Source organism: Scyliorhinus torazame, chromosome 9, assembly GCF_047496885.1.
Source record: "Scyliorhinus torazame isolate Kashiwa2021f chromosome 9, sScyTor2.1, whole genome shotgun sequence".
Lineage (NCBI taxonomy): Eukaryota > Metazoa > Chordata > Chondrichthyes > Carcharhiniformes > Scyliorhinidae > Scyliorhinus > Scyliorhinus torazame.
Window position 1 is genome coordinate 272,607,659 of NC_092715.1, and position 22,586 is coordinate 272,630,244.

The following is a 22,586-nucleotide window of genomic DNA, read 5'->3' on the forward strand; positions in this document are numbered from 1 at the left end:
GAAGTTGTGGGCTCATCAAAGGACTCGTTACTGGGCGCACAAGCGTGTAAGGTCCTTCACCTGGTACAGCGCATCATGTCTCTCTCTCCAGATGAGATATCCGACTTCCCGGATGCTGAGTTCCACGCGAATCTCCATTCCCTCCTCGCTCACAACCAGGAGGTTTTTGAAGGCATGGGGACATTGCCACACACGTACAAGATTCGACTCAGACCGGACGCCATCCCTGTCGTTCACGCACCTCGCAGGGTTCCTGCGCCTCTCAAAGACCGCCTCAAGGCACAACTGCAGATTCTTCAGGACCAAGGGGTCCTATCCAAGGTCACGGAGCCCACGCCATGGGTCAGCTCCATGGTCTGTGTAAAGAAGCCCTCTGGCGAGCTCCGTATATGTATAGATCCAAAAGATCTGAACAACAACATCATGCGGGAACACTATCCCATCCCAAAACGAGAAGACCTCACCAGCGAGATGGCGCGAGCCAACATATTCACTAAATTGGATGCGTCCAAAGGATTCTGGCAGATCCAACTGGACCCGGCCAGCCGAAGACTATGCACATTCAACACCCCTTTTGGCAGATTCTGCTACAACCGGATGCCATTCGGCATCATTTCGGCATCTGAAGTATTCCACCGCATTATGGAGCAGATGATGGAAGGCATCGAAGGGGTACGTGTATATGTGGACGATATCATCATTTGGTCCACCACTCCGCAGGAACACATGCATCGTCTTCGACGTGTCTTCACCCGCATACGGCAAAATGGCCTGCGTCTCAACCGTGCGAAGTGTGCTTTCGGCCAGACGGAGCTGAAATTCCTCGGGGACCACATCTCAAGGTCCGGGGTCCGTCCCGATGCAGACAAGGTTAGCGCCATCACAGCCATGCCACGACCGGCTGACAAGAAGGCTGTCTTAAGATTCCTGGGCATGGTCAACTTCCTTGGGAAGTTCATTCCCAACCTGGCTTCTCATACAACAAACATGCGCCATCTCGTAAAAAAATCGACGGAATTCAACTGGCACCAGTCGCATCAGCAGGAATGGGAGGAGCTCAAGCACAAACTGGTCACGGCACCAGTGCTGGCCTTCTTTGACGCGACTCGCCCTACAAAGATCTCAACAGACGCCAGCCAATCTGGTATTGGAGCGGTACTCCTGCAAAAAGACAGCACGTCATCATGGGCCCCGGTTGCGTATGCCTCACGAGCCATGACCCCTACCGAACAGCGCTACGCGCAAATCGAAAAAGAATGCCTGGGCTTGTTAACTGGACTGGACAAGTTCCACGACTATGTGTATGGCCTGCCACGATTCACGGTCGAAACTGACCACCGCCCCCTGGTCAACATCATTAACAAAGACCTGAACGACATGACTCCTCGCCTCCAGCGCATCTTACTCAAACTCAGGAGGTACGATTTTGAACTGATCTACACTCCGGGGAAGGAACTCATAGTGGCGGACACTCTTTCCCGAGCAGTGAGCACACCACCAGATGCGGAGGGGTTCGTGCGTCACATTGAGGCACACGTGACTCTGACAGCAGCAAATATGCCAGCTGATGATCCTTGTCTGGCCCACATACGCGCAGAGACGGCGACTGACCCTCTGCTGCAGCGAGTGATGCGCCACATGACGGAAGGGTGGCTAAAAGGGCAGTGCCCCCAGTTTTACAATGTGCGAGATGATCTCACCAATATAGACGGGGTCCTTATGAAATCGCATAGGATCGTCATTCCACACAGTGTGCGCCAGATGATTCTTCGTCAACTACACGAAGGCCACTTGGGTGTCGAAAAATGCAGACGAAGGGCCCGGGCGGCGGTATATTGGCCGGGTATTAATGAAGACATAGCCAACATGGTGCTCAACTGCACAACCTGTCAGAGGTTTCAGCCGGCGCAACCTCCGGAAACACTTCTACCACACGAGATGGTGACGTCCCCCTGGGCGAAGGTGGGTGTTGACCTATTTCACGCGCTCGGCAGAGATTACATTGTTATTATAGACTACTTCTCAAACTACCCGGAAGTCATGCCTCTCCATGATCTGACGTCGTCCGCAGTCATTGGGGCCTGCAAGGAAACGTTTGCTCGCCATGGCATTCCAAGGACTGTCATGTCAGACAATGGACCTTGTTTTGCCAGCCGTGAATGGTCGTCCTTTGCCGCAGCATATGGTTTCACTCATGTGACATCCAGCCCTCTGCATCCACAATCGAACGGGAAGGCTGAAAAGGGTGTCCACATCGCAAAGCGGCTCCTGTGCAAGGCGGCTGATGCCGGATCGGACTTTAACCTTGCCTTGCTGGCCTATCGATCGGCCCCGTTATCCACGGGCCTCTCGCCAGCGCAGCTACTAATGGGTCGCTCCCTCAGGACGACGGTACCTTCCGTCCTGGCACCGACAACAGACCATGAGGCGGTTCTTCGGGACATGCAACTGCAGCGTGATCGCCAGAAAGGTCGGTACGACACACGAGCGACGGACCTGCCCCCCCTGTCCTCCGGAGACAAAGTACGCGTCCATCAACCGTATGGTGGCTGGTCAGCACCGGCCGAAGTCCTCCGACAAGTGGCTCCCCGCTCGTTCCTGGTTCGCATGCCGGATGGTTCCGTGCGTCGCCGCAATCGGCGCGCCCTTCGCCGACTTCCACGTTCACAGCCACACAACACGCCAGATCCTCAACAGGCTTCCGAGGATGACTTTGTGGAGCTGCCGCACATCACGCCCTTTCCATCGCCACCCATGGCCATGCCTGCACAGCAGCCGGTGGTTCTTGATCCACCCTTAAGGCGGTCAACCCGAATTCGTCGCAAACCCATTAGAATGGACTTATAATACAGTTCATATGTTTAATAAGTTGGACAATTTTACATGATAACCTGTTGTTGTTTATCGTTCCAGATGTCGTCTGACTGGACAACTGTTCAAAATTTTTTTTTCTTCTTCTCTCGTTCGCATTTCTGTTATGTTATGGTACAACTGGATTCATGTGACGCACTCGACATCGCCCCATGTACATAGTTCCGTCATAGACACATGCTGCACACGACACACACACACTCTTAGATGCACTCACGTCACGATCATATTTATTACCACGTAGGCACATATCTTTGTAAAAAGGGGGGATGTCATGATATTCAAACACACACATCATGATGGACACACTAACAGGCAAATCAGAGTACACAACACCACAACCAATCACAGACAAGAACACCAACCACATAAAAAGCACGAGCACGACACCTGGAGGTCAGTAGGTCTGGGGAGAAGGAAGCATGAAAGAGCTGTTGAAACACCACAAGCAGGGAGCCCCCCACGTGCAGAGTGCAAAGACCAAGTTGTAAATAGTGAGTTTAAATAAACAAGTGTTGTACCATATGCAACTGTGTTGGCTCTTCTGTGTGTTAGAACACCCAACACCACAGAAGGTTGCACTGGAAGTCTAAACCCAGGAGTGTGGCCGCGCAGAGGTGGGAAAGGACGTAGAGACGGAAATTTTTGAACTCCCTTCCCTGGACTGTGAGGTTTGCTACACAAAACCCCTTTATCTCCACTGAGTGTGAACCGGAGGCCAGGGAGGTTTTTTGATTAACGGGGTGGATGAGGGGAGAACAGCGCCTTACCGTGTCGGGGTGTATGAAGCTCTCCGTGCTCCCAAAGTCGATTAGGCAGGACGTCTCGTGCCCGTTGATGAATACGGTTGTTGTAGCAGTTGAGAGTGTTCGAGGCCGGGACTGATCCAGGGTCACCGAGGCTAATCGCAGCAGTTGAGAGTTCTCTTCGGGCAGTGCGTGGTCAGCCGAGCTGGGGTCCTGGGGGTTCATCCAAGATGACGGCTTCCATTGGTCGCACATGGCTAGGGGTGCGCAAAATGGCGGCGCCCATCCCTCCACTGTGGCGTCCGCGGAACAAGATGGCGGGGACCGGGGTCCGCACGTGGCCTGGACTAGGAAGATGGCGGCGACCGCTGGCCGCACGGGGACCGTGGAGAAGTTTGTGGTTGTGGTCCGCATTCGCCGCTGGAGACCGCGGCAACCGCACAGGCCTGACATACCCCCACAAAATGGCCCTTTTTGCCTCATCTCTTGCAGGTGGATGCATGGGCCGGACAGCGCTGGGGGGGGGGGGTGCTTGGCCTGCCCTCAAATGTAGCAGTGGGGCCTCCCGGGGTTTCTAGGCCGCCTTGCAGCGCAGGCCTGTGGGGGGATGGGGGAAGTCTCGGGGTCGGCCGCTGCGGGGTTCCATTCTGCCCAGAGGGCTGCCGCGCGGTCGGGAACGTAAACGTGGGCGTTCCTGGAGGCCACGTCCAGGGAGCCTGCAAGGGCCCATGCCTCCCTGAGACCCAGAGTATCTTTTTCTAACAGTCACTGGCGGATTTGTGAGGATAGAATACCTGCCACAAAAGCGTCCCGGACTAAGAGTTCCGTGTGTTCATAGAATCATAGAATCATAGAAGTTTACAGCATGGAAACAGGCCCTTTGGCCCAACCAGTCCATGCCGCCCAGTTTTTACCATTAAGCTAGTCCCAGTTGCCCGCACTTGGCCCATAACCCTCTATACCCATCTTACCCATGTAACTATCTAAATGCTTTTTAAAAGACACAATTGTACCCGCCTCTACTACTACCTCTGGCAGCCCATTCCAGACACTCACTACCCTCTGAGTGAAGAAATTGCCCCTCTGGGCCCTTCTGAATCTCTCCCCTCTCACCTTAAACCTATGCCCTCTAGTTTTAGACTCCCCTACCTTTGGGAAAAGATGTTGACTATCTACCTTATCTATGCCCCTCATTATTTTATAGACCTCTATAAGATCACCCCTAAGCCTCCTATGCTCCAGGGAAAAAAGTCCCAGTCTATCCAGCCTCTCCTTATAACTCAAACCATCAAGTCCCGGCAACATCCTAGTAAATCTTTTCTGCACTCTTTCTAGTTTAATAATATCCTGTTCGCTCGGCGAAACTTGTGGGCAGCTGCAGCTGCAGCTTCTGCCCAACACCAGGAGTGCACGGTAGAATTCCTCCAGCGATTCCCCAGGGGTTTGTCGCCTTGTTACAAGCTGGTGCCGGGCGTAGACCTGGTTTACCGGGCGAATATAGTGTCCTTTCAGCAGCTTTATTGCTGCATCGAAGTCTTCCGCTTCCTCGATGAGGGTGTAAATCTCCGGGCTCGCCCTTGAGTGCAGGACGTGCAGTTTCTGCTCTCCCGTGGGTGTGTTTTCGGCCGTCTCAAGATACCCTTTAAAGCACGCCAGCTAGTGCTGAAAGATTGCCGCTGAGTTCGCCGCGTGGGGGCTGATTTTGCCGCGTGGGGGCTGAGTTGCAGACACTCCGGCTTGATTCGGAGCTCCATCCTGTCTTCTTAAAAAACTAGCTTATTAAATTGATGCACGATCAATGACCACTAAAGCGAGGTTGTAGTCCAACTGAAGGCTTTAATAAGCTAGATGTTTCCCCCAGCAGCTCAGGTACAGAATGAGGGCTGCTGGGGCGGCACGGGCTCTTATACCCGCCTAGCAGGGCGGAGCTATTATACACTCTAGCCAATAGAAAGCATACAGTTTCCACCAAGGTGCTCCAGCCTCTCAGGCACTGTAATACCTATAATACCACACTTTGGATCACCTTAATCTTTTTCCTAGCTAGCGGGAAGGGCAGATCTGAAGCCTGAGTTGAAGATGATGTCTTTTTGATGAAAGATTGATTTGACTGAAGCCAAAAATCTAAAAAATACACTTGTTGAAAATTTCCTCCCAGTCAGAATGTAAATGGATCATTTCCCTGAGATTCATCAGAAATCTAAAAACAAGTTAAATTGCAAGGTGCAATTTGTTCGGAAGTTTGATTATAATTTAGTAATGTTCTTTACAGGGGTTTGTGAACTTCAATTAATCTCCAATTCTGGCTGGGTAGGTACGGTAAATGCCACTTTGGGATTTGCTGACAGATCTGGAGGATTTCGAAAGCTGAAATGTTACAATGGAAAGATGGTAACGCTGAGACACTGATTTCCAAAACTGGCTTTGAATTCTCCTGACCACATGGGCTGCAGCAGTTTCTGGATGAGGTCTACAGCTTGTGGATCTCCCTCGCAATTGTGGTAATTATATGCGAGATAAAGTTGCTGGAGAGGGCAGCAGTAACAGAGCAGAATTCCAGGAAGGGAGACCCCTCTCAGAATAAAGTTTGCTTCATCAATCGCCTGTTGTAAATTCACTGGGGAAGTTAGAGAAGTGCTATCTGGCCTTGTGAAGCTTGGCTCTACGGCTGTTTGGGCACTTCTGTCAAAAGGGAAGAATTTTCATAACTTGAAACTGCATTGTTGGAATCAAAAGGATAACTTGAGGCTAACTGGTCCCAGAGCAGTGATGAAGACTGGTTTGGAAAATAGAAAAATTTAGGACAAGCTCTCCGTCTCTTCATGTTGTTAGTTTTCCTTACTCTGCCTCGGGGTTCCTGTATCACAAGAACAGAGGAAACAGGAACAGGGGTATGGGCTCTACGCCTTGCTCTGCCATGCCGTACCATTTTGTCTGAAATTTTACACTAACTCCACTTTTCTGCTCTGTCACCACATCCCTCGATACCCTTTGTGCCAGAAAACCTATTGATCACAGACTTGAAGGATGCTCAATGACTGAGAATCCTCGACTCTTTTGGGTAAAAATAACAGATTTGAATGTTTCAAAGTACCAGGAACATCCCTACTATCCAGTTAGCTTGTACTGATAACATATTGGGCACCATCTAACTAAACTGCAACAGAGTCCCATGTCTAGAACTTTTAGCCAGGTGTTTCCTGATACTCACAGCGCCCGAGAAACACCCTGCTACCTGGGGCCTCAGCAATGGCACTGCCTGGGTGCCAGACTGGCACTGCCAGGGTGCCCAAGTGGGACCAGCAGTGCCAAGGTGCCACTCTGCCCAGAGGGCAACCACCTGGGGGCCTCCGATTCCCTGGGAGATTGGGAGATGCCCCCTCTCCCCCTCCCCTGAGTGTCATTTTGTCTGGTCCCCGTTTATGGAGACCAACGCTGAACGGTGCTCGCCTGAGGCCTCCGAGGTGAAGGGGTTAGATCCCTGGGCCTTGGTAGATCAGGCGAGCTGCATCAGAGAGTGAGGCTGGCTGTCTGGCTCTAATATGCAGATTTGAAAACTACTGATCCCGCCACAGTGTGGGTGGGATTCAGATCGGGACGTCTCGTGAGATCCCATTAGATCTCGCAAGGCATGGCGAGCCGAGTAGATCCTGGAAGAGGCCTCACCGTTCGTGTGCAATGTGGATCATGCCCGCTGTAAACCGTGTCGATGGGAACACAGAATTACAAAGAGATAGTGAAAGATTCAGTGAATAGGAAAATGGATTTTAATGTAGATAAAGTGTGAGATCATTCACTTTGGACCGAAAAATAGTAGAATAAATATAAATATAAAAATAGTAGAATAAGTATCTGTCAAATGGTGGAAAGCTAGAAACAGTTAAAGAGTGTTGAGCTTCTAGAGACACAGATCGTTAAACTGTCATAAACAGGTACTGAAAATAATCACGAGGTTAATGGAATGCAGGCCTTTGTATCTGGATGGTAGCCATGATGTGGAGATGCCGGCGTTGGACTGGGGTGAGCACAGTAAGAAGTCTTACAACACCAGGTTCAAGTCCAACAGGTTTGTTTCGATATCACGAGCTTTCAGAGCGCTGCTCCTTCACCTGAGGAAGGAGCTCCTCACCTGAGGAAGGAGCAGTGCTCCGAAAGCTAGTGATTTGAAACAAACCTGTTGGACTTGAACCTGGTGTTGTAAGACTTCTTACTTTGTATCTAGAAGAATAGAGTACAAGGAGATAAATCTTCATCTGTACAAAACCCTGGTCAGATCACACCTGGGCCACGATTCTGTGCTTCCCCAGGCACGTTCTGAGGTGAGGGTGGGGAGGGAGGGTAAAATATCTCTGGGCAGGCATAGCTTTGAATAAGGCCAATTAATGACCATTTAAGAACCTTTTCAGGCCCAGCCTCATTTTTAAGATGACACATCAGATGGGAGAAGCCCGAAGTTATGTTCGATCAAAGGGCAGCACGGTAGCACAGTGGTTAGTACTGTTGCTTCACAGCTCCAGGGTCCCAGGTTCGATTTCCGGCTTGGGTCACTGTCTGTGCGGAGTCTGCACGTTCTCCCCGTGTCTGCGTGGGTTTCCTCCGGGTGCTCCGGTTTCCTCCCACAAGTCCCGAAAGACGTGCTGTTAGGTGAATTGGACATTCTGAATTCTCCCTCTGTGTACCCGAACAGGAGCCGGAATGTGGCGACAAGGGGCTTTTCACAGTAACTTCATTGCAGTGTTATTGTCAGCCTACTTGTGACAGTATTAAAGATTATTATTATTTTTGGTGGTGGGTGTGTATGGGGGATGCGCCTCTATCAGGAGCCCCCTTCTGACTGGGAGGGGCCCTCTCCTTAAGACTAGTGACCTTCCTCCAGCCTTGATTTTCCCCCTGAGACCTTGACCGCCCCCCTGGTGACCGTTGAGGCCACTCCAGACTCATGCCACTTCCCTCTCCTCCGGCTGGTGGCATTTCATTCCTGGCATCTCCCCGCAGTCCCTCTTCCGGCCACTGCAGTGCTGTGCCTGGAGGGACTGGCGAGATTGGCCGGCAGCTCCCCAAGGCTGGACCTCCTCCTGGTGATGGGTGGAATTCCCACCTCCTGCCAATTAACACTCGTTCAATCCGATTCCCCACCATTCTGGAGAGGCTGGCTCTGGAGCCACTGGGTGCACGTCTGGGTCCCATGCCCCGGAGAGGAGATATTGGTTTTGGAGGGGAGATGGATTTAGTAGAACAATACCTGGAATCCACGGGTTAAATTACAAGGAGAGAATACAGATACAAGGGGCGTCATTCTCCGCCGGCGGGAGTCTCCGTTTTGCCGGCGCCCGGGGGTTTCCCGACGGCGTGGAAACCCCATTGACCGGCCGGTGTAACGGAGCATCCCGCCGGCGGGTCGGGGCAGAAATGTGGCGGGGCGGGATGGAGAATTTCGCTCCAGGTTTGCATTCTTGGAATTTAGAAGATTAATAATGATTTGATGGAAACTTTCAAGATATAGAAACACAGAAAATGGGAGCAGAAATAGGCCATTCAACCCTTTGAGACTGCTCCACCAATCAGAATGGCTGATCCTATATCTCAACGTCATACTCCCACAATCTCCCCATAAGCCTCGCTAGACACCTACAGAGTCTAGGGGCACGATTTAACCCACAAAAAAACAGAGCGACCCCGCTATCAAACGGGACTCTGTTTTTTCTGGCCATGGCTCACTCGTCAGTGTTGGAAGAGGGCGGGCAACATTTCGAACTGCCACCCTGATCTCTTGACCTCTCTCCGACACCACACTGGACCCCCCGCTGCCCCAACTTACCTCTTAGGGGGTTCTCGAGCCCGCCTTCATCCACCTCATAAGGGCAGAGCACCCCCTGGTCTGATCCCTGGCATGGGCAACCTGGCTCCTGAGCACCTTGGCACTGCCAGCCTGGCACCCTGGCAGTGCCCCTGCGAGCCTGTTAGTGGCATCCAGGCAGCCTGGCAGTGCCAGGGTGCCCAAGTGGCAGTGCCTATGTTTCAGGTTAGCAGTGGCAAGGTTCCCGGGTTCCAGCGGGATTACCAGGGTATCGCCCTGCCCAGAGCCCGGCCACCCAGGGACCTCCATTAAACCTGGTCCACGTTTGTGTGGACCAGTGCTAAACGGAGCCCTGACAAGGTCACCCAGGCACGGCATTTCGTTCCCAGGCTTCTGGAGAATCCGGCGGCAACACATTTAAATGAATCTCATGACTTAAATATGTTAATCTAGATCTTGCCCAGCGAGGGCGAGATCCAGATTGTGACGTATCGCGAGATCATGAAATCTCGCTGGGCGTTTCGAGCATGGCAAGCTCACGCGAGATTGAATGGTATCGTCATGCCACCGCGTCAGGAGCAATAAGGCCGCTCAAAGTACATCTCACTCCCGATCCTGAGACTGTGACCCTTTGTTCTAGCCACCTCCATCCAGAGGAAACATCATTCCTGAACTCAGTCTGTACAGCCCTGCCAGAAGTTTGTGAGATTCAATAAGATCCCCCCTCGTTCTTCTAAACTCCAGTGAATACAGGGCCAGCCAACCCAATCCTTCTAGCTGCTTTATTAACTTCTCCTTGTTATTATATTTCTCCACATTGAACTTCATCTGCCCCCTCTCTGCCCACTCCACCAACTTGTCTCAGTCCTTTTGAAGTTCTACACTGTCCTCCTCACAGTTTATAATGATATACAGACAGGCACAGACAGGCAGCTAATGAACACAGAGAACAGGACATGACCAATGAGCAGGCAGGACACTCAGGGGTGGCATCTCGCTATAAAAGGCACGAGGCACTCACACTCCGCCTCTTTCCACTGATGAACATCTACAGAGTGAGTCAGGGTGTATGTACAGCATCACACCTCCAGCACGTGGCTAAGAGCTAGTCTGGTTCAGTCAGGCAGAGTAACCACACTTGGGTCAGCAGAGAGTCGAACTCATAGAGATCTGTGCTAACTGCTACTTGTTCAATAAATCAGATTGAACTAACTTCAAGGTCTGGTGTATCTTTTGGTTAAAGCTGCATCCAGTTGCAGCCTGTGTTATCCCAGAGTACATAACATGACAACTTCCAAGTTCCATGTCATCCGCAAACTTTGAAAATGTCTCCTGCACATCGAGATCTAACCGTTAATATGTATCAGGAAAAGCAAGCATACCAATAGCGACTCCGGGGGAACACCACCACAAACCTTCCTCCAGCCCAAAGAATGTGCATTAACCATTACTCTCTGCTTCCTCTTATTCAGCCAACTTTGTGTGCACATCCATGAGCTATGACTTTTCGAACTAACTAAATTGAGGAAAGACCGATTTGATTAGCAGCCAGGAGGTATCCAGGAACTCAGTGAGTGCAAGTCCTCCAATTTTCTCTCTCCGGGAGAGGGAATCCCAGGAGGTATCCAGAAACTCAGTGAGTGCAGGTCCTCCAATTTTCTCTCTCCGGGAGAGAGAATTCCAGAGATTCCCCACCCTCCGGGACAGAGAATTCCAGAGATTCCCCACGCTCTGGGAGAGAGAATTCCAGGGACTCCCCATTCACCGGGACAGAGAATTCCAGAGTTTCCCCACCCTCCGAGACAGAGAATTCCAGGAGGTATCCAGGAACTCAGTGAGTGCAGGTCCTCCAATTTTCACACACAGTAGGTGCTAACTGCAGATTTATTTGGTTTTGATTGGGGTTTCCTCAGTGAAGAGAGGAGAGCAGTTTGAAACTCAATTGTCTCAATTGGTGGGCACGGGAGCAATAGGTCAGAAGGTGAGAGCATTGAGGGAGAACTAGGGAATAGGGACAGTGTGGCTCTGAGGCAGAGCAGACGGGGAGAAGTTGCTGAACACAGCGGGTCTGGTGGCCTGAAGTGCATATGTTTTAATGCAAGGAGCATTACGGGTAAGGCAGATGAACTTAGAGCTTGGATTAGTACTTGGAACTATGAGGTTGTGGCCATTACAGAGACCTGGTTGAGGGAAGGGCAGGATTGGCAGCTAAACGTTCCAGGATTTAGATGTTTCAGGCGGGATAGAGGGGGATGTAAAAGGGGAGGTGGAGTTGCGCTACTTGTTCGGGAGAATATCACAGCTGTACTGCGAGAGGACACCACAGAGGGCAGTGAGGCTATATGGGTAGAGATCAGGAATAAGAAGGGTGCAGTCACAATGTTGGGGGTATACTACAGGCCTCCCAACAGCCAGCGGGAGATAGAGGAGCAGATAGGTAGACAGATTTTGGAAAAGAGTAAAAACAACAGGGTTGTGGTGATGGGAGACTTCAACTTCCCCAATATTGACTGGGACTCACTTAGTGCCAGGAGCTTAGACGGGGCGGAGTTTGTAAGGAGCATCCAGGAGGGCTTCTTAAAACAATATGTAGACAGTCCAACTAGGGAAGGGGCGGTACTGGACCTGGTATTGGGGAATGAGCCCGGCCAGGTGGTAGATGTTTCAGTAGGGGAGCATTTCGGTAACAGTGACCACAATTCAGTAAGTTTTAAAGTACTGGTGGACAAGGATAAGAGTGGTCCGAGGATGAATGTGCTAAATTGGGGGAAGGCTAATTATAACAATATTAGGCGGGAACTGAAGAACATAGATTGGGGGCGGATGTTTGAGGGCAAATCAACATCTGACATGTGGGAGGCTTTCAAGTGGCAGTTGAAAGGAATACAGGACCGTCATGTTCCTGTGAGGAAGAAAGATAAATACGGCAATTTTCGGGAACCTTGGATGACGAGTGATATTGTAGGCCTCGTCAAAAAGAAAAAGGAGGCATTTGTGAGGGCTAAAAGGCTGGGAACAGACGAAGCCTGCGTGGAATATAAGGAAAGTAGGAAGGAACTTAAGCAAGGAGTCAGGAGGGCTAGAAGGGGTCACGAAAAGTCATTGGCAAATAGGGTTAAGGAAAATCCCAAGGCTTTTTACACGTACATAAAAAGCAAGAGGGTAGCCAGGGAAAGGGTTGGCCCACTGAAGGACAGGCAAGGGAATCTATGTGTGGAGCCAGAGGAAATGGGCGAGGTACTAAATGAATACTTTGCATCAGTATTCACCAAAGAGAAGGAATTGAGTCTGGAGAAGGGGGTGTAGGTAGCCTGGGTCACATTGTGATCCAAAAGGACGAGGTGTTGGGTGTCTTAAAAAATATTAAGGTAGATAAGTCCCCAGGGCCTGATGGGATCTACCCCAGAATACTGAAGGAGGCTGGAGAGGAAATTGCTGAGGCCTTGACAGAAATCTTTGGATCCTCGCTGTCTTCAGGGGATGTCCCGGAGGACTGGAGAATAGCCAATGTTGTTCCTCTGTTTAAGAAGGGTAGCAAGGATAATCCCGGGAACTACAGGCCGGTGAGCCTTACTTCAGTGGTAGGGAAATTACTGGAGAGAATTCTTCGAGACAGGATCTACTCCCATTTGGAAGCAAATGGACGTATTAGTGAGAGGCAGCACGGTTTTGTGAAGGGGAGGTCGTGTCTCACTAACTTGATAGAGTTTTTCGAGGAGGTCACTAAGATGATTGATGCAGGTAGGGCAGTAGATGTTGTCTATATGGACTTCAGTAAGGCCTTTGACAAGGTCCCTCATGGTAGACTAGTACAAAAGGTGAAGTCACACGGGATCAGGGGTGAGCTGGCAAGGTAGATACAGAACTGGCTACGCCATAGAAGGCAGAGAGTAGCAATGGAGGGATGCTTTTCTAATTGGAGGGCTGTGACCAGTGGTGTTCCACAGGGATCAGTGCTGGGACCTTTGCTGCTTGTAGTATATATAAATGATTTGGAGGAAAATGTAACTGGTCTGATTAGTAAGTTTGCAGACGACACAAAGGTTGGTGGAATTGCGGATAGCGATGAGGACTGTCGGAGGATACAGCAGGATTTAGATTGTCTGGAGACTTGGGCGGAGAGATGGCAGATGGAGTTTAATCCGGACAAATGTGAGGTAATGCATTTTGGAAGGTCTAATGCAGGTAGGGAATATACAGTGAATGGTAGAACCCTCAAGAGTATTGAAAGTCAAAGAGATCTAGGAGTACAGGTCCACAGATCATTGAAAGGGGCAACACAGGTGGAGAAGGTAGTCAAGAAGGCATACGGCATGCTTGCCTTCATTGGCCGGGGCATTGAGTATAAGAATTGGCAAGTCATGTTGCAGCTGTATAGAACCTTAGTTAGGCCACACTTGGAGTATAGTGTTCAATTCTGGTCGCCACACTACCAGAAGGATGTGGAGGCTTTAGAGAGGGTGCAGAAGAGATTTACCAGAATGTTGCCTGGTATGGAGGGCATTAGCTATGAGGAGCGATTGAATAAACTCGGTTTGTTCTCACTGGAACGAAGGAGGTTGAGGGGAGACCTGATAGAGGTATATAAAATTATGAGGTGCATAGACAGAGTGGATAGTCAGAGGCTTTTCCCCAGGGTAAAGGGTCAATTACTAGGGGGCATAGGTTTAAGGTGAGAGGGGCAAGGTTTAGAGTAGATGTACGAGGCAAGTTTTTTATACAGAGGGTAGTGGGTGCCTGGATCTCGCTACCAGAGGAGGTGGTGGAAGCAGGGACGATAGGGACATTTAAGGGGCAACTTGACAAATATATGAATAGGATGGGAATGGAAGGATACGGACCCAGGAAGTGTAGAAGATTGTAGTTTAGTCGGGCAGCATGGTCGGCACAGGCTTGGAGGGCCGAAGGGCCTGTTCCTGTGCTGTACTTTTCTTTGTTCTTTGTTGTTGTTTGTCCCGTGCACTGGCATGTTTACTGCTGAGTTTGTTCTCCAGAGCAATTCTATTTCTTTGTAATCTGTTAATTTATAATGCCCAGACTCGGCCATGTTACTGCTGATGGGTTATTTAAGACCTTTCCATGTGTACTGTTTTCACAGCGTGTCAGTGAGAAGGTTGGCGGTGCGGAAGGGACCAAACTCGATGATGACTTCAAAGAAATGGAAAAAGTAAGTGATACAGTCGTCCTACTGAATGGATTTACAGTTCCATTGTCGTCGTCATCCCTGGATATGCCTGACACGATGAATGGGACACCCTCCCATTATGGATGTCGGTTTATTATTGCCGTGCGTGGATTGGCTTTTCGTTTATCCTGAAAAAGACGTTTGCAGGATATCACCCATAACCAAGTGGTGAAAAACATCACAGGAGCAAAACATCACAAAACCTTGATGGGGCATCGATTAGATTTGGAACCATTTCTGATTCTTTCATCTACTAGTGGCTGTTCTTATTGTCTCTCACACTGCCACACAGAATTTACTTCCTACAAACTCCTTTAAACAATTCACAAACACAAAATGACTACTATTCCAATCTGTTGACTCATGTTTCCAAATTAGATATTGGGTTAGCCCCAGTCGGAGGGTGCGGGGGGGGGGGGGCATAGTCCCATCCATTGTCGTTTTAGCCAAGAAAATTAAAATTAATCTTTTAAAAGCCTCAGCCATTAATTTGAATGGTTTCCATTCTCCAAAGCTTCGAGGAGATTAGAAAGAGCTATTCACTCCTCCAGGGAAGCCACAATGAGTTTCTGTTTACCCTTGTGGAACTATAAATTAAATTTCAAATGTCTTTTCATATCTGGGTACGCTTATCAGTAATCCGCCTGCAGCTTTCTAGAGCTTGATCACCTTGCAGTTGAAAAGGATCAGGTGACTTTCGACAACCATCTTTAAGGCTTCTTGTTTGCATTTAAGAGAAAGATGAGCATTTATACAAAAATCTACAATATGGCAACTACACATTCATGACAATTGTCTCACAGGAACTAGAATCCGGAGCAGGCCGCCAGGCCCTTCAACCCTGCCCCACCGTTCAATACCATCATGGCTGACCGATTCCAGCCTCAACTCCTTTCCTGTGCCGTTTCCCCAAAGCCCTCTATTCTTTGATCTGTCAAACATTTATCCAGCTCCGCTTTAAATTCTTCCAATGATCCAGCTTCCACACCCTCCGGGACAGAGAATTCCACAGATTCCCCTCCCTCGGGGACAGAGAATTCCAGAGATTCCCCTCCCTCTGAGACAGAGAATTCCAGAGATTCCCCTCCCTCCGGGACAGAGAATTCCAGAGATTCCCCTCCCACCAGGACAGAGAATTCCAGAGATCCCCCTCCCTCCGGGACAGAGAATTCCAGAGATTCCCCTCCCTCCGGGACAGAGAATTCCAGAGATTCCCCACCCTCCGGGGCAGAAAATTCCAGAGATTCACCTCCCGCCAGGACAGAGAATTCCAGAGATTCCCCATCCTCTGGGACAGAGAATTCCAGAGATTCCCCACCCTCCGGGACAGAGAATTCCAGAGATTCCCCATCCTCCGGGACAGAGAATTCCAGAGATTCCCCACCCTCTGGGACAGAGAATTCCAGAGATTCCCCTCCCTCCGGGAGAGAATTCCAGAGATTCCCCACCCTCCGGGACAGAGAATTCCAGAGATTCCCCACCCTCCGGTACAGAGAATTCCAGAGATTCCCCATCCTCCGGGACAGAGAATTCCAGAAATTCCCCACCCTCTGGGACAGAGATCTCCAGAGATTTCCCACCCTCCGGGACAGAGAATTCCAGAGATTCCCCACCCTCCGAGACAGAGAATTCCAGAGATTCCCCATCCTCCGGGACAGAGAATTCCAGAGATTCACCTCCCTCCGGGACAGAGAATTCCAGAGATTCACCTCCCTCCGGAAGAGAATTCCAGAGATTCCCCACCCTCCGGGACAGAGAGTTCCAGAGATTCCCACCCTTCGGGACAGAGAATTCCAGAGATTCCCCACCCTCCGGGACAGAGAATTCCAGAGATTCCCTTCCCTCTGGGACAGAGAATTCCAGAGATTTCCCATCCTCCGGGACAGAGAATTCCAGAGATTCCCCACCCTTCGAGACAGAGAATTCCAGAGATTCCCCTCCCTCCGGGACAGAGAATTCCAGAGATTCCCCACCCTCTGGGACAGAGAATTCCAGAGATTCCCCTCCCTCCGGGACAGAGATTCCAGAGATTTCCCACGCTTCGGGACAGAGAATTCCAGAGTTTACCCTCCCTCCGGGACAGAGAATTCCAGAGATTCCCCTCCCTCCGGGACAGAGAATTCCAGAGATTCCCCTCCCTCCGGAAGAGAATTCCAGAGATTCCCCACCCTCCGGACAGAGAATTCCAGAGATTCCCCACCCTCCAGAAGAGAATTCCAGAGATTCCCCACCGTCCGGACTGAGAATTCCAGAGATTCCCCACCCTCCGGAAGAGAATTCCAGGGATTCCCCACCCTCCGGGATGGAGAATTCCAGAGATTCGCCACCCTCCGGACAGAGAATTCCAGAGATTCCACACCCTCCGGAAGAGAATTCCAGAGATTCCCACCCTCGGGGATGGAGAATTCCAGAGATTCCCCTCCCTCCGGGACAGAGAATTCCAGAGATTTCCCATGCTTCGGGACAGAGAATTCCAGAGATTACCCTCCCTCCGGGACAGAGAATTCCAGAGATTCCCCTCCGTCCGGGACAGAGAATTCCAGAGATTCCCCTCCCTCCGGAAGAGCATTCCAGAGATTCCCCACCCTCCGGACAGAGAATTCCAGAGATTCCCCACCCTCCAGATGAGAATTCCAGAGATTCCCCACCGTCCGGACTGAGAATTCCAGAGATTCCCCACCCACCGGAAGAGAATTCCAGGGATTCCCCACCCTCCAGGATGGAGAATTCCACAGATTCTCCACCCTCCGGACAGAGAATTCCAGAGATTCCCCTCCCACCGGGAGAGAATTCCAGAGATTTCCCACCCTCCGGGACAGAGAATTCCAGAGATTCCCCACCCTCCGAGACAGAGAATTCCAGAGATTCCCCATCCTCCGGGACAGAGAATTCCAGAGATTCACCTCCCTCCGGGACAGAGAATTCCAGAGATTCCCCTCCCTCCGGAAGAGAATTCCAGAGATTCCCCACCCTCCGGACAGAGAATTCCAGAGATTCCCCACCCACCGGAAGAGAATTCCAGGGATTCCCCACCCTCCAGGATGGAGAATTCCAGAGATTCTACACCCTCCGGACAGAGAATTCCAGAGATTCCCCACCCTCCGGAAGAGAATTCCAGAGATTCCCCACCCTCCGGGATGGAGAATTCCAGAGATTCCCCACCCTCCGGAAGAGAATTCCAGAGATTCCCCTCCCACCGGGAGAGAATTCCAGAGATTTCCCACCCTCCGGGACAGAGAATTCCAGAGATTCCCCACCCTCCGAGACAGAGAATTCCAGAGATTCCCCATCCTCCGGGACAGAGAATTCCAGAGATGCACCTCCCTCCGGGACAGAGAATTCCAGAGATTCACCTCCCTCCGGAAGAGAATGCCAGAGATTCCCCACCCTCTGGGACAGAGATTTCCAGAGATTCCCACCCTTCGGGACAGAGAATTTCAGAGATTCACCTCCCTCCGGAAGAGAATGCCAGAGATTCCCCACCCTCTGGGACAGAGATTTCCAGAGATTCCCACCCTTCGGGACAGAGAATTCCAGAGATTCCCCACCCTCCGGGACAGAGAATTCCAGAGATTCCCTTCCCTCCGGGACAGAGAATTTCAGAGATTAACCTCCCTCCGGGACAGAGAATTCCAGAGATTTCCCATTCTCCGGGACAGAGAATTCCAGAGATTCCCCACCCTTCGGGACAGAGAATTCCAGAGATTCTCCTCCCTCCGGGACAGAGAATTCCAGAGATTCCCCACCCTCCGGACAGAGAATTCCAGAGATTCCCCACCCTCCAGAAGAGAATTCCAGAGATTCCCCACCATCCGGACTGAGAATTCCAGAGATTCCACACCCTCCGGAAGAGGATTCCAGAGATTCCCCACCCTCCGGGATGGAGAATTCCAGAGATTCTCCACCCTCCGGACAGAGAATTCCAGAGATTCCCCACCCTCCGGAAGAGAATTCCAGAGATTCCCCACCCTCCGGGATGGAGAATTCCAGAGATTCCCCACCCTCCGGGATGGAGAATTCCAGAGATTCCCCACCCTCCGGAAGAGAATTCCAGAGATTCCCCACCCTCCGGGATGGAGAATTCCAGAGATTCCCCACCCTCTGGAAGAGAATTCCAGAGATTCCCCACCCTCCGGGATGGGGAATTCCAGAGATTCCCCACCCTCCGGGATGGAGAATTCCAGAGATTCCCCACCCTCCGGGACAGAGAATTCCAGAGATTCCCCACCCTCCGGGATGGAGAATTCCAGAGATTCTCCACCCTCCGGACAGAGAATTCCAGAGATTCCCCACCCTCCGGAAGAGAATTCCAGAGATTCCCCACCCTCCGGGATGGAGAATTCCAGAGATTCCCCACCCTCCGGGATGGAGAATTCCAGAGATTCCCCACCCTCCGGAAGAGAATTCCAGAGATTCCCCACCCTCCGGGATGGAGAATTCCAGAGATTCCCCTCCCTCCGGAAGAGAATTCCAGAGATTCCCCATCCTCCGGGACAGAGAATTCCAGAGATTCCCCACCCTCCGGAAGAGAATTCCAGAGATTCCCCACCCTCCGGGATGGAGAATTCCAGAGATTCCCCTCCCTCCGGAAGAGAATTCCAGAGATTCCCCACCCTCCGGGACGGAGAATTCCAGAGATTCCCCACCCTCCGGGACAGAGAATTCCAGAGATTCCCCACCCTCCGGGACGGAGAATTCCAGAGATTCCCCACCCTCCGGGACGGAGAATTCCAGAGATTCCCCACCCTCCGGGACGGAGAATTCCAGAGATTCCCCACCCTCCGGGACGGAGAATTCCAGAGATTCCCCACCCTCCGGGACAGAGAATTCCAGAGATTCCCCACCCTCCGGGACGGAGAATTCCAGAGATTCCCCACCCTCCGGGACGGAGAATTCCAGAGATTCCCCACCCTCCGGGACAGAGAATTCCAGAGATTCCCCACCCTCCGGGACAGAGAATTCCAGAGATTCCCCACCCTCCGGGACGGAGAATTCCAGAGATTCCCCACCCTCCGGGACGGAGAATTCCAGAGATTCCCCACCCTCCGGGACAGAGAATTCCAGAGATTCCCCACCCTCCGGGACGGAGAATTCCAGAGATTCCCCACCCTCCGGGACAGAGAATTCCAGAGATTCCCCACCCTCCGGGACGGAGAATTCCAGAGATTCCCCACCCTCCGGGACAGAGAATTCCAGAGATTCCCCACCCTCCGGGACAGAGAATTCCAGAGATTCCCCACCCTCCGGGACAGAGAATTCCAGAGATTCCCCACCCTCTGGAAGAGAATTCCAGAGATTCCCCACCCTCCGGGACAGAGAATTCCAGAGATTCCCCACTCTCCGGGATGGAGAATTCCAGAGATTCCCCACCCTCCGGGATGGAGAATTCCAGAGATTCCCCACCCTCCGGGATGGAGAATTCCAGAGATTCCCCACCCTCCGGGACAGAGAATTCCAGAGATTCCCCACCCTCCGGGATGGAGAATTCCAGAGATTCCCCACCCTCCGGGACGGAGAATTCCAGAGATTCCACACCCTCCGGGACAGAGAATTCCAGAGATTCCCCACCCTCCGGGACAGAGAATTCCAGAGATTCCACACCCTCCGGGACAGAGAATTCCAGAGATTCCCCACCCTCCGGGACAGAGAATTCCAGAGATTCCCCACCCTCCGGGACGGAGAATTCCAGAGATTCCCCACCCTCCGGGACAGAGAATTCCAGAGATTCCCCACCCTCCGGGATGGAGAATTCCAGAGATTCCACACCCTCCGGGACAGAGAATTCCAGAGATTCCCCACCCTCCGGGACAGAGAATTCCAGAGATTCCCCACCCTCCGGGACAGAGAATTCCAGAGATTCCCCACCCTCCGGGACGGAGAATTCCAGAGATTCCCCACCCTCCGGGACAGAGAATTCCAGAGATTCCCCACCCTCCGGGACAGAGAATTCCAGAGATTCCCCACCCTCCGGGACAGAGAATTCCAGAGATTCCCCACCCTCCGGGACAGAGAATTCCAGAGATTCCCCACCCGCCAGGGCAGAGAATTCCAGAGATTCCCCACCCTCCGGGACAGAGAATTCCAGAGATTCCCCACCCTCCGGGACAGAGAATTCCAGAGATTCCCCACCCTCCGGGACAGAGAATTCCAGAGATTCCCCACCCTCCGGGACAGAGAATTCCAGAGATTCCCCACCCGCCAGGGCAGAGAATTCCAGAGATTCCCCACCCTCCGGGACAGAGAATTCCAGAGATTCCCCACCCTCCGGGACGGAGAATTCCAGAGATTCCCCACCCTCCGGGACAGAGAATTCCAGAGATTCCCCACCCTCCGGGACAGAGAATTCCAGAGATTCCCCACCCTCCGGGATGGAGAATTCCAGAGATTCCCCACCCTCCGGGACAGAGAATTCCAGAGATTCCCCACCCTCCGGGACAGAGAATTCCAGAGATTCCCCACCCTCCGGGACAGAGAATTCCAGAGATTCCCCACCCTCCGGGACAGAGAATTCCAGAGATTCCCCACCCTCCGGGACAGAGAATTCCAGAGATTCCCCACCCTCCGGGACAGAGAATTCCAGAGATTCCCCACCCTCCGGGACAGAGAATTCCAGAGATTCCCCACCCTCCGGGACGGAGAATTCCAGAGATTCCCCACCCTCCGGGACGGAGAATTCCAGAGATTCCCCACCCTCCGGGATGGAGAATTCCAGAGATTCCCCACCCTCCGGGACAGAGAATTCCAGAGATTCCCCACCCTCCGGGATGGAGAATTCCAGAGATTCCCCACCCTCCGGGACGGAGAATTCCAGAGATTCCCCACCCTCCGGGACGGAGAATTCCAGAGATTCCCCACCCTCCGGGATGGAGAATTCCAGAGATTCCCCACCCTCCGGGATGGAGAATTCCAGAGATTCCCCACCCTCCGGGATGGAGAATTCCAGAGATTCCCCACCCTCCGGGACAGAGAATTCCAGAGATTCCCCACCCTCCGGGACGGAGAATTCCAGAGATTCCCCACCCTCCGGGACGGAGAATTCCAGAGATTCCCCACCCTCCGGGACAGAGAATTCCAGAGATTCCCCACCCTCCGGGACAGAGAATTCCAGAGATTCCCCACCCTCCGGGACGGAGAATTCCAGAGATTCCCCACCCTCCGGGACAGAGAATTCCAGAGATTCCCCACCCTCCGGGACGGAGAATTCCAGAGATTCCCCACCCTCCGGGACGGAGAATTCCAGAGATTCCCCACCCTCCGGGACGGAGAATTCCAGAGATTCCCCACCCTCCGGGACAGAGAATTCCAGAGATTCCCCACCCTCCGGGATGGAGAATTCCAGAGATTCCCCACCCTCCGGGACAGAGAATTCCAGAGATTCCCCACCCTCCGGGACAGAGAATTCCAGAGATTCCCCACCCTCCGGGACAGAGAATTCCAGAGATTCCCCACCCTCCGGGACGGAGAATTCCAGAGATTCCCCACCCTCCGGGACGGAGAATTCCAGAGATTCCCCACCCTCCGGGACGGAGAATTCCAGAGATTCCCCACCCTCCGGGACAGAGAATTCCAGAGATTCCCCACCCTCCGGGACAGAGAATTCCAGAGATTCCCCACCCTCCGGGACGGAGAATTCCAGAGATTCCCCACCCTCCGGGACGGAGAATTCCAGAGATTCCCCACCCTCCGGGACAGAGAATTCCAGAGATTCCCCACCCTCCGGGACAGAGAATTCCAGAGATTCCCCACCCTCCGGGACGGAGAATTCCAGAGATTCCCCACCCTCCGGGACGGAGAATTCCAGAGATTCCCCACCCTCCGGGACGGAGAATTCCAGAGATTCCCCACCCTCCGGGACAGAGAATTCCAGAGATTCCCCACCCTCCGGGACGGAGAATTCCAGAGATTCCCCACCCTCCGGACAGAGAATTCCAGAGATTCCCCACCCTCCGGGACGGAGAATTCCAGAGATTCCCCACCCTCCGGGACG

At 52.1% G+C, this 22,586-nt stretch overlaps 1 protein-coding gene across 1 annotated transcript in view; it reads left to right on the plus strand.

Moving 5' to 3' along the window:
• Window positions 1–22,586, plus strand: part of LOC140429921 (endophilin-A1-like) — a 157,617-nt gene that overhangs the window by 88,780 nt on the left and 46,251 nt on the right. The window contains 1 exon segment of the mRNA XM_072517515.1: window positions 14,513–14,581. Coding sequence (XP_072373616.1) covers window positions 14,513–14,581 — 69 coding nt within the window.